This window comes from Geosmithia morbida (genome assembly GCF_012550715.1).
Source record: "Geosmithia morbida isolate 1262 chromosome Unknown scaffold_6, whole genome shotgun sequence".
Classification (NCBI taxonomy): domain Eukaryota; kingdom Fungi; phylum Ascomycota; class Sordariomycetes; order Hypocreales; family Bionectriaceae; genus Geosmithia; species Geosmithia morbida.
The window spans coordinates 158,327-170,575 of NW_023336193.1; the positions used below are offsets into that span (position 1 = coordinate 158,327).

Here is a 12,249-nt window from a genome sequence, read left to right on the forward strand (position 1 = left end):
CTCTCTGACTCGGCAACACTCACCCGTCCGCAGGGCAATCGACTCTCCCATTGTTTGTTCGACGCCCACTCCTTAGCTCGTCATTCATGGCCTATTCATCTCTCGTCGTCTTTGTCTGCTGACAAGGTCCAGACCACTAGCTTTGACCCACGACGACTTTGTCCAATCAATCGTCCATCAACCACTCCCCAAATGAAATAGAAGGACCTGCGACTACTTTCGCGAGCCATGCCTCCGAAGCGAAAGCGTCCTGAACGGGCCCCGAGCGATGCTGGCCGACCTTCACCGCACCGACCTGGTGATACATCATCCATGGCTCAGTACGATAGAGACGATCCCGCCGGCCGAGGCCGTGGACGAGGCATCCAGCGAGGTGCCCCCAACAACGGCAATCATACGGACTCACCTACGAACCAGGCCGGACGACGCGTCTACGACATGCACAACGGCTCCCCTTCTCCGCAGTCGAGAATCGCGACAGCTGAAAGCCGTCCCGTCCCCCCCCAAGCACCGACGAGACAACCGGCACCGGTACAAGCGTCGACGGCACAAGAACCTCCCACCCTATCCGGCCGTTACTACGAGCATCTCTCCGAGGAGAGGCTCAGCAAGTGGGCCGCCGGCGGACGCGACGAGGTCATTGCTCATGGATGCCAGTCTCGTCAAGATCTCGACATCACGGAGCTCTCTACCATCGTTCAAGAGTTTATCCATGCCGTCGTTGAGAGGCGGATGGATGCCAAGGACGCGGGTGCCTGTGTCAAGGAGATACTGGGTCCCGATGCCGAGGACAAGGCTAAGGGTCCCTTCTTCGCCCCTCATGCCCTCCTAATTGACTCACTGGCCCTCATCCTCGATACCAACACCAACAAGTTCCATCCCTCGCTGCGCACCTTCCTGCTGGAGACTGGCGTGTCGGTGGCACTGATACGGCAGTACCTTGATGCCCCCGTCCTACAGCAGCTTGGCCTGGTCAGGGACCACTTCATCCGCGTCGGCGTGCGTCAGGCCACAAACCTCCTCTACCGACAGGCAAACTACAACCTGCTCCGCGAGGAGACCGAGGGCTACTCGAAACTCATCACCGAACTGTACATGACCAGCGATGCCCTGCACCCCGACGTGCCTCAGGAGATCTTCGAGCGCATCAAGGGCCTCATCGGAACCTTTGACCTCGATGTTGGCAGGGTCCTGGATGTCACGCTCGACGTGTCGGCTGCAGTCCTCGTCAAGCAGTTCAAGTTCTTCGTCAAACTGCTCCGCGTCAGCTCGTGGTGGCCGCGTCCAGCTCCCAAGTCGCCCGAGTGTCCCTTTGTCGGCGGTCTGCCCACCTGGGCTACCCCCGGCTACCCTCAGTGGACAACGACGGAAGAGGACGAGGCTGCCAATATCAGCAACAAGCGTGCCCGCGATGTTGCATTCTGGGATCGCGCCCGCAAGGTGCACCTGACCGCCTTCTTCGAGCTCGGTGGTAGGCAACTCACCGCGTCTGCCATCGAGAATGGCGCCACCAACGGAGCCGACCCTACCGATCCCGGCGCAGAAGCCGAGAGGCAGTGGATGGACATTACAAAATCCCTGCCCCCCAGCGGCAACCATGTGGCTGCCCACCTCCTCGGCTTCAAGCTCCTCTTCTACCATTCCAATCTCCGGGACCCTAGTGATGTCCTGCCCGCCAACCTTCTCTACCTTGCGGCTCTGTTGATCAAGATCGGCTTCATCTCCCTCCCCGATCTCTACCCGCACCTCTCTCCCGATGATGACAAGATGGAAAAGGTTCGCGAGAAGAAGATGGAGGAGATTGAAGAGGCCGAGAGGAAGGCTCGCGGTGGCGGACAGGCAAACGCCCTTCTCATGGCTGGCGTCCTGCCCCAAGGTGACGACGACAACCCCAACGCTGTCAGCGCACCGCGTAAGGAGGCCGTCAAGAAGACCGAAGCAGAGAAGAAGCAGGAGGCTGCCGAGGCGGCGGCTACCGCCAAGGGAGACGAGCCGCACGAGCAAAAAGTTTCGCTCCTCATCCAGCTCCTCACCATTGGCGCCCTTCCCGAATCCTTATTCATCCTCGGCCGCTTCCCCTGGATCCCCGAGGCGTTTCCCGAGGTCCTGGACTGCATCCACCGCATCTTGCACGTGTGTGTGAGCAAGCTGTACGCCGAGTCGCGACCCGTGGCCGTCATCTCCACCGAGTGTCCCATGAAGAACGTGGCCGATTACGACCAGTCCGGCCTGCCCAAGGGCAGCGTCCGACTCACTCGCATGACTACCAAGAAGGTCCTTCGCTGGCCTACTGCCGACAAGCTGGACCACAACGAGACCCAGGACTACCGTTACTACTGGGATGAATGGACCGACAACGTCCCCGTGTGCCAGACCATCGACGACCTCTTCACCCTATGCGATACGTTTCTCAACATCTCGGGCGTCAACATTGGCCGGGACGCCGCTCTGGTCACCAAGATTGCCACCATCGGCGCCAAGAGCCTGTACCAGGACTCGTCGGACAGCAACATGACGCGCTGGAGGGAGCTGCTCAAGCGCCTCCTCCTGCCCGCCCTGAGCCACACAAAGGCCAACACGTCGGCTGTCGATGCCGTCTGGAACATCCTTCGCCGCTACCCGACCACGGTCCGTTTCGCCCTCTACGCCGAGTGGTTCGAGGGCCAGATCTCGCGTCTGCCCGCCATGAAGTCGGCTTTCTCCCGTGCACAAGCCGAGACGCGCGCCACGATGAAGCGTGTCTCGTTGACCAACCTGAGCGAGATGGCTAAGCGCTTGGCCAAGACGTCCTTCTCGTCCCCCGGCATCGTCTTCAGCGTGGCGTTTGAGCAGCTCGAGTCGTATCCCAACCTGATCGAAGCCTTTGTCGAATGTGCCAAGTACTTCACCAATTTGTCGTACGACGTCCTCGTCTGGTCGCTGCTCAACTCGCTCGGAAAGTCGCGAAGCCGCACCCAGGCCGACCACGCGCTCACCACGAGCAAGTGGCTGCAGGCGCTGTCCCGCTTCGTCGGCAAGGTGTATCGTCGCTACTCGGTGCTCACGCCCGTCCCGGTGCTCAACTACGTCAACGAGCAGCTGCTCCGAGGCAACTCGACCGACCTGATCATCCTCAGGGAGTTCATCACATCCATGGGCGGCATCGTGGACTCGGGCGACTTCACTGACCAACAGGTGCTCGCCATGACGGGAGGCGAGTATCTCCGCCGGCAAACCCTCATCCGGGGCCAGGACAAGCGCTTCGAGAACATCCGCAGCTCTCAGCGCCTTATCCGGTCCCTCGCCGACACCGAGCTGGCCGCCCAGATCCTGCTCAACCTCGCCCAGTACCGCCAGGCCGCGCTCTTCAAGGTCGACGATGGCGAGGCCCACATCAAGCTCCTCTCATCCATTGTTGACGACTCACACCGCATCCTTACCCAGTACCTCGACTTCCTCTGGAGCAACCTCGACCACGCCACCTTTGAGAAGATAGTCCCGTCTATCCCCGAACTCATGACCACCTTTGGCCTAGAGGCGGGTCTCGCCTTCCTCATCGGCAGGCCCAGCCTGTCCCACCGCATGCTCCCCTGGAAGACAAAGGAGCCTACCGAATCCAAGGACCAGCCGGAGAAGCTCACGCCGGATGGGGATGTCGCCATGTCCGATGTCCCGCCGACCGAAGGCACACCTGACGTTTCGGCGCGAGAGCCCGAGGTCACCGAAGTTCAGGTGAGTCGTACTAATCTATCCCTATCTCTATCTACACATGCACAATACATCGCCCATCCGCCCCAGAAGTGTGAACGAAGAGCTGACCGTATCGCAGAAGAACGATGACCCGTCGCTCATCCGCGCAGCGCTCAACCCCATCGTCGAGTCAGTCCAGGCAAGCATGCCGCCTGAGATATGGGCCAAAATCAGCCCAGATGTCTACGTCACCTTCTGGGCCCTCCAGCTGGGCGACCTGTTCTGCCCAGACAAGATTTACCGGCAGGAGACCAACCGTCTGAAGTCGGAGGAGGCGGCCGTTGCCCGCGACAGGACAGACATGAGCAGGAAGGGTCAGGAGCGCAAGATGGAGAAGAGGAAAGAGCTCATGCAGCTCCAAATCGATCTGTCCGAGGAGTGCGGCGAGCACATGCTGCGCCAGGCCAAGTGGAAGTTCCACCTGTCGAAACAGTTCCAGAGTGCATTCCCGGAGCCCCGTGCGAGCCCCGAGAGCATTGCCGATACGCTGCTGGAGCACTGCTTCATCCCCCGAGTGCTCATCTCGCCGGCTGATGCCGAGTACACCTTCAAGTTTATCAAGTCGCTGCATGAGTGGAATGCCCCAGGTTTCAAGCTCAAGGCTCTGTATGACAGGCTGTTCAACGCCAATCGTCTGCGTCTCCTGATATTTGCGGCGTCTGTACGAGAGGTGGAGAACCTGGGCCGCTTCTTCAAGCTCATCCTAGAGGATCTGCTGAGGTGGCACAAGAATGAGCCTGTCTCTCTATCGGACAACAGCACCGCCAATCCCAACAACAACAAGAAGACAACTTCTCCTGCCAAGGATCAGCAGCAGCAGCAGCCGCGCCTCGGTGCCTACGACAAGGAAGGCAAGGGCACAGCAGAACAGCCTCGCCTTGGTTTCGCGTTGACGACGGACGAAAATGGCAAGCCCCAGACGTTTGTCGAACACCCAGAGTTCCAGAACTTGCTCTTCAGCTGGCACAAGAACCTGAACATGGCACTCAAGTCTTGCCTAGGGGGTACGGAATGGATGCATATCCGGAACGCCATCACTGTCCTGCGCACCATACTCGACTCGTTTCCCGTCATCGACTTCATGGGCAAGCAGTTCTCGACCCAGCTGCAGGAGATTTCGCGCAAGGAGGCCGCTTCCAAGACGGGCATCGAGAGCGAGGAGGCCCACCGTGTGGATCTCAGCGTGGCTGCCCAGGGTGCTCTGTCTGAGCTGCAGAGGAGGAAGGCCAAGTGGATGATGGTGCAGGCGTTCAGACCCAGCATAGTAAGCTTCTCGATTCTTTGACCCTGTTCTTTCCACTACCTCCGTTGCTGACATGTCTTCGAAGGGCGGTGCGTTCCATAAGGTGGCAGACAGGACGGACCTGCGGCCGACGGCGCCCGAGTTCAAGCCAAAGTAAGTCGCTATGCTCATCTCGCTCGTATACCCTTGTCCATGTACATGGCCCTAACTGCGTAACTAGGCCGGACACTGATAAGCCTGCGGCCGCTGCCGACGAAGAAGATGGGGAAGTCCCGGACGGTGCCAAGGCGAAGCCGGTTGAGACGAAGCCGACGGAGACGACCGCGGGATCTGGGGAGACGACATCGTCGTCCGACGCTCACCCCCACAAGTCGGTCACGTCGTTGCCTACCGGTCCGAGGGAAGGAAGCGCACCGATCAACATACCCACGCGGTCATCGACACCTAAGCAGGGCCCGTCCGCAAGCCAGGGCAAGGCCGAAGCCCGGTCTAGCACGCTTCCCGACCGTCCGCCGCACAACCTCCCTATCCGTCCCGATGTCCCCATCCCGGGCCACTATTCTGAACGGTACCCCCACGGCCAGCAACGGACCACTGACCGCCGTGACGTTCGTGGTCCGCGGGATGCTCGCGAGCGCGAGACCCGTGATCCGCGTGACGGTCGTGAGCAGCAGCCCCACCGCGATCCCCGCGAAGGCTGGCACGGTGACGTGGAGTGGAACGATAGGAATCGTGATCACTCTGACCGCCGGGGAGCTCCCGAGGGAGGCGGCGACCGCGACGCCTCACGCTCCAGCGCTTCTGCTTCCGCTGCTGCTCCCGCTGCTGCTCCCGCTGCTGCTCCCGCTCCCACTGCTGCTCCCGCTCCCGCTGCTGCTCCCGCTGCTGCTGCAGGCAGGGAACGGCCACAGCGCGACAACCGCGCCAACGACCACGGTACTCCCTCATCAGGTGCGAATTCAGGCTCAGCTGGACAGGAGCCCTCGATGAACCCTGAGAGGGCGGCACTCTTCCGGCAAGAAGGGCAGGACCGCCCGCCAAGGTCAGCGGTCAGGGACACGGAATCTCCTAACGTGAGAGGCCGTCGGCCGCCGCCGCACAACGACACGCCCGACAACGTCAACCCGGCCCGACCAGGCCTTGTTGGCGAGGGCGCCGACAACACGCCTAGCCGCGGACCGAGGGAGATGGCCAGGGAGATGGCCCGGGACAGAACACCACGAACCAGCTCCCCTCGACGGTCTGGCGGCCGGTACCCGGAAGGAAGCGATCAGGACCACGCTAGGCCACCTTCTCGTCCTCACCCAGCCGACGGGCGCTCAGGAGGTCGGCAGCCGCGCGAGCGGTCTCCCCACGCTCCCAGAAACTACAGGGAAGGCGACCGCGGCGGTGCACCTCTGCCGGACAAGGGCAGCGCTAGGGATCCTCCCTTTCCTAGAGACGGACCAGACTATGACCACCGCGCTGGGCAACACGAGGACCAGAACTACGGACGCCTCAACCCCATCCAGTTGACGGCGACGACAGGCGAGATCCCGTCTGGTCCTCGCGGTCGAGGACGCGGAGCCCGTGCGCACGGGCCCATGCCTCCCGGCCCACCGGACAACAGCAGCGGACGGTACGCACCGGGCTTCGGAAGCTCTTCGTCGCAGAGGATGCCCTCGCCCCAGCCTACAGAGCGACAGCCTCCGACGGGACCGTCTGGACGCGCAAGCAGTCGGCGAGGCTACGAGCCCGGACCACCCGGGCCATCCACGCCGGCCAGCTCCGCCAACGCTGTGCAGCCGGAACGCGTGCGCAACCTGAACAACACCTCCAGCGAGGCACACGCGGCACCAGCGGCAGGCGTGCACCCAGACCGGCTTGCGCAGCTGGGCGGCGGCGGCGGCGGCGACAACAGCCGCAACGCACCCACGCCGCCGTCCTCGAGCGCACCCGACCGGTCATCTCGCAGCAGCAACGACACCCGTCCGGCCCCCAGCACGCCGTCTGCACCGGAGACGGCGACGGAACGCGGCCGCTCGGGCGGGAGCAAACGTCAACTAGCAGGTATAAACAACATGCTACAGGCGAACCGACCGGCCGAAACGGCTCGCAGTAGTGGTGGCAGCAGCAGCCGTCGCAGCGGACGCTCAACACTAGGCAACTCGGACATCCAAATCCTGACTGGCGGGTCGCCCACGGCAGCAGCAGCACCAACGCTTTCCAGCGAAGATTTCACCCGGGGCAGTCGGGACCGCGAATCGCGTTCGGATCGTCGTTCGTCCCGTCGGTCTAGCCGTGACAGAAGCTCAAACAAGGATCACCACCGGGAACGCGACTACCGCGACCGTCGGGCTTCAGAGTCGGGCTCGGGCGCAGCTGCAGACCGCGAATCGTCAAGAAGACGCGGCGCGCCGCCGCCGCCGCCGCCGCCACCGCTACCGTCCTCAGAGTCAATGGGTCCACCACATTCTGCTCAGGGCGGACAAGGGAGGGAACCCATGCTGGGTAGAACAGGTGGCAAGGATGATCACCACGGTAGTAGTAGGAGGGATGATTACCGTGGTAGGAAGAGGAGGAGCGAGGATGCGAATGGTCACGAGAGGGATAAAAGGCAGAGGCGTTGAAGTGCTTTTGTTATCTATAAAAAAAACCCCGATTTGTTTGATTATTATTTTTTCCCTTTTTCCTTTCTTTTTTTTTCTACCTTTTTTTCTTTCTTCCTATTTTTTTTTTTTTTTTGCGTGTGTGTGTGTGTGTGTTTCTTACGTCCTTTTTTTTTTTGTATCATAATTAAAAATGAACCGTCGTTTCATCTATTATTACCTGTTGAATGCGAGCATAAGTGAGGACAGTCACCTAGCCCTGGTAGAGTCGCTCTAGACGCATATAAAATGTAGATGTATATATATATAGATGTATATATATATATAGATGGATGTATATATAGATGTATATATATAGATAGATAGATGTATATATATAACATCTCATCCTTCTCTATACCCCCATCACTCCACAAAGAACCGTATGAACTGAGCGAGGACAGTCCCCCGTAGTGCTGCCAGAGCCCAAGATGCAGCAGCCACCAACTCAGTCTTATACAGAGTCGTATGATTCACAGGAAGCAAGGATACGGCAAGGCCAAGTAAATATATATATATATACCGCTGCATGCTGCTTTGCTTTGCTTTTCTAAAAGGCGTAAAGGAGGCGAAAGAAGAAGGGGGAGGGGGGGAAACACGTATACACATATTAGAAATCAGATCCAGAAAACAGAAAGAAGCAGAGACGATATATAAAATAAAAAGATCAAGAGAGAAAAAGACAAATGCCGCTCCATATTTCCTACACCCTCCACACCATATCCTGTTCCTCCCAAAAGTATAAGTCGATATGCCCATATGTGCAGGTGTGGGGGGGGTCCAGGTTCAATATTTGCCCGGTTACCATTTCATGCAAACGCCATCCCTGGTATCTTCGTAAATACATTAAGCTTGTCCAAGGGGTCCTACCAAAAGGCTCGCTTTGAACATCAAAAAAATAAAAAGGACTTGTAAAAGTGTATCCGTTCGAGAGAAAAAATAAGAGAGAAGGAAATTCATGGCTCGTCAAGCACACCTTTCTAATTCGCATCCTCCGGATCCGGGTTCGTGGCCCGTAGCACCTTGGGTGGCTGGATTCTCCTGGAATAGTCATGCTCGTCGCGGATAGTGCCAATGCTCTCCTGGCTGCCGTTGCGCATGTACAGGCCCTGCTTGAAGGGATCCATGCGCGGATCGATAGCCAGCACGCTGTTACGGTTCGACGTGGGCGAGCTGCTCATCTCGGGGTGGGCAGAGCCCAGCATCGAGGAGCCGTGGACGCTGGGGTCGTTGTTGTAGCCGGCCTGCTGGTCGCGGCGGCGCTTGAAGAGCCAGAAGAGGACGGCGGCGGCGGCAATCAGGATGACGCCGACGACACCGACAACGATGCCGACGACGCCGCCGGTGCCAAGGCCACCGCCGGATTTGTCCTTGTCCGAGTCGGAGGAATCGCTGCTCTGGTCGCTGTCTGAGGTGGGCATGACGGTGACCGTCTTGACCTCGCCATTGGAGGTGAGGGTCTGGATGGCAGTCGTAGTCGCAGGTTCATCGGAGGTCTGGTACAGAGTTAGTGATGCTACCCAGTCGGGGTCAAGACATACACGCAGGGATCATCATGGCTGAAGACGCGCGCAGGGCGTGATTCCCCTTCAGCCCGGCTTCTTGAGAGGCTCCCAGGCACACACTTGTGTGTCAATGTGAACAAGGCCGGTGTCAGGGTCGAGGGCAAGGGGTATGGTCATCTTGACAAGGTGGGGATGGTGGAGAGGGGTGGCGGAGAGTAGGGTGTAGATATCAGCCGTACAGTTGTGGTGGCTAGGATCGGTGTGGACGAGGCTGGCTCTGCCGTGTCTTCCATTGTCGAGGGCGCTTCTGTCGTTGACTCTTCTGTGCTCGTCTGCAAAGTTTGCTGTTTTAGCCACTGTCACGGGTCTCCTGTCGTGAACGCGAGTGTTGCCGCCGGTAAGGTTGAAAACAGCAAGAACAGAACGCGATGTTGTGTACAAGACCAAAGACAAGCATGCCAGCCCAGTGGCCGCGATGAGAGGTATCATTTTACCAGCCCAGAGGGTGCAGAAACAGGGCGATGAAACTGAAGCCGAGCTGAAGCAAGAAAAGAGTCGCAGAGAGTCAAGGAGAGCAGAAGAGTCAAGTCAAGGAAGAACAGAAGAGTTCGAGTCAAAGCACGATGACCAAGCAGAAGAGCAAGAGATTCGGAGCCAACCAAGCCAAGCGGAGAGGAAAGGGGCAGAGAAGAGAAAGGAGGCAGAGCCAAGAAAGGGACGAGGGAAGGCAGAGAGGTCAGGTCGGGACTTACAGTGGAAGTCTTAGCGGGCTCTCTGGTAGAGGTCTCGGGATCCTCAGAAGTCGTCGACGAGGCTGCTGAAGGGCCCTTGGTTCCCGAGGGTGAGTTGGTGTCCAGCTCAAGGTAGCCAAAGAGGTCGCTTCCACCGCACATTTCGTCGGGGTAGCCGGGACATGCTGTGTCGCAGTCGTCGGTGTCGACCTGGCTGGACTCGGAAGGTATGTAATTGGAGCACCAGCAGCCATTCTTCTGCGTAATGGCGTAGGCGTAGTCGGCGCTGCAAAAGTTAGTGCAGAGGCCGTTGCTCTGGTAGATGCTGACGTCTGGGGCAGGGTCAGTAAGCAGTCGTCAGGCGTCTCGGCTGCCGAGACAGTGGTGGAATAGGGCAGACGGGACAGCACTCACTCCTGTCGGTGCTGGCCGTGTTGAACGAGGCACATATACTGACGTCTACGGCGTAGACGGGAGCGAGGACGACAGAGGCGGCCATGATGACGGCGGCGATGCCGGCACGCCTGACCCATGCTTGCGACGACGAAGCCATGGCGAATGTGTGGCGGTGATGTGAGTCGGGGTAGAGTGTGCAGCGCGAGGAAGGCGTAGCTAGGATTTCGTCGAGATGGAGTCCTGCAGCGGCGTATTCATGCCCAGGAATATCCGACTTAGCACCGTGACCTGGGAAGCAATCTCGATGAGAGCGGACAGCGTAATATGCCGGGGGCGCAGACAGCTTCTCCCCAACGAGACAAGGACAGAGAGAAGCTCTCTAAGCGGTCGCGTCGGCAATCAGCCAGGAGAAGGTCGGTTGATAGAGGGCCGGTGTTGGGTAGTCGATGGCCTTGGCCGTTTGGACGGCTCGTCGTCGTCGTCGTCGTCGTCGTCGCCGTCGGTGGGCGTCAACGTCAGATAATCAGCGTCGGCGAGGGGCGAGCGGTGCAACAGCAGCACAGAAAGAGAGAGTGTGTCAGGGTCGAGAAGGAAAGCCCGGTATGGTGAAAGGATTCTCCAAAAGCCAGAGCAGGAGACCAAAAGACAAGATGCCGTGTCTATGTTCAGGAAACGCGTGACTGACGGAAGGGACGGGATGGAGGGACGGGGAGATGGGGTGGATCTGTGTACAATGTTGTTGTTGTTGTTATTGTTGCTGTTGTTGGTATGCTATCGGCCCAAACAGTGCAGATTCGGTGGGGATATATTATATCGATGGTACCGATGGTGTGAGCTAATGTTGAGAAGGCCTGCTGCCTCTCGTCGTTTCTCACGGTCGGGTGCAACGGCCCCGGAGTGAGAGAAGAGAGGGCGTGCGGGTAAGCGGAAGGTAGCAGCAGTTACTCGTGGTGCCGATGGTATGTCGTCGCTGGAATGAGATATGACTGAATCTGAGTCGAATTATGTTTCTTTCTTCTTCCTTCCACTGTGAGATAAGAGCAGTGGAAGAAAAAAAAAAAAGGGCCAGGCTCTAAAGAGGAATGGATACACCGACAAGGTGAAAAGGCAAGAGCAGATTAGAGAGAAGAAGAAAAAAGAAGAAGAAAAGTGCCCGACGTAGGTCCAAGAGGACCGAGATACAGAATCTCGTAGGGGAAATGGTAGAGATGAACTGCAAGAGAGGAGGGAAAGAAGGGGGAGAGGAAGGGATCTCGGGAGGGAAGAGGAGAAGAGGCTGGAGAGGAGGGATCGGTGGGATCAGGCTAGAGAGGGAAAGAGGCTAGGGCAGCGGTGCAAGTATCATATCGGTACGGGCGAGTACTCAGTCATACTGGTAGTAGTATCGCTAGCAGTATTGATCTGTACTGGTAGAAGTATCTCACCCAGTACAAGCAGTACGGGCAGTACAAAGGAGTACAGATTATACAGTACAAAGAAGAGGGGTGGTATTGTTATATCGAGATACCTGTACAGGGAAGGGGGGAATGATGATGATGAAGGAGGAGGAGGAAGAGGAGGGGGGTGGGAGGGAAGAGAAGAGGGAAGTGGAAAGTACGGGCAGGTATTGCGAGTACGGAGTGGTGGTTGGTACTATGGGCTACCCGTACATGTATGTAGTATAATATTGGCAGGTGCAATGGGTCCAGCTGGATGCGAGTGGGAAGGGAACTGTTGACTGGTCTACGACAAGACTACGAGGGCAGCTACGAGGTCTACGAGACTACGACAGACTAGCAGTGGGACATGCATGCGGGTACCGTACTCGTACTGCTACTGTACGATGTACGGGCCGGATGCTCGTATTCTATTTTGATCAGGAGATGACGGATATCTCATTACTCTGGAAGACGTGATGAGCTGCGCTGCGCTGCGGATCACGTCGACCGCTGCTGCTCGTACTCTACTAATCCGCACCATCATTACCACCACCACCCACCACCGGTAGCACTCGAGTAGCGGTAGAGTGGACTGAACAC

At 58.3% G+C, this 12,249-nt stretch overlaps 2 protein-coding genes across 2 annotated transcripts; one reads left to right on the forward strand and one right to left on the reverse strand.

Moving 5' to 3' along the window:
• Nucleotides 1-228: 228 nt before the first annotated feature.
• On the forward strand, nt 229-7,581 carry GMORB2_6528 (THO complex subunit 2; the record flags this gene model as incomplete). Its single annotated transcript, XM_035468498.1, has 5 exons — nt 229-3,711; nt 3,809-4,993; nt 5,058-5,125; nt 5,193-5,704; nt 5,924-7,581. The coding sequence occupies 5 exons, from the start codon at nt 229-231 to the stop codon at nt 7,579-7,581; spliced, it is 6,906 nt and encodes a 2,301-aa protein (XP_035321632.1).
• Nucleotides 7,582-8,579: 998 nt separating this feature from the next.
• On the reverse strand, nt 8,580-10,388 carry GMORB2_6529 (uncharacterized protein; the record flags this gene model as incomplete). Its single annotated transcript, XM_035468499.1, has 3 exons — nt 8,580-9,095; nt 9,857-10,167; nt 10,250-10,388. 3 exons carry the CDS (start codon nt 10,386-10,388, stop codon nt 8,580-8,582), a joined length of 966 nt encoding a protein of 321 aa, XP_035321633.1.
• Between the last annotated feature and the right edge of the window lie 1,861 nt (nt 10,389-12,249).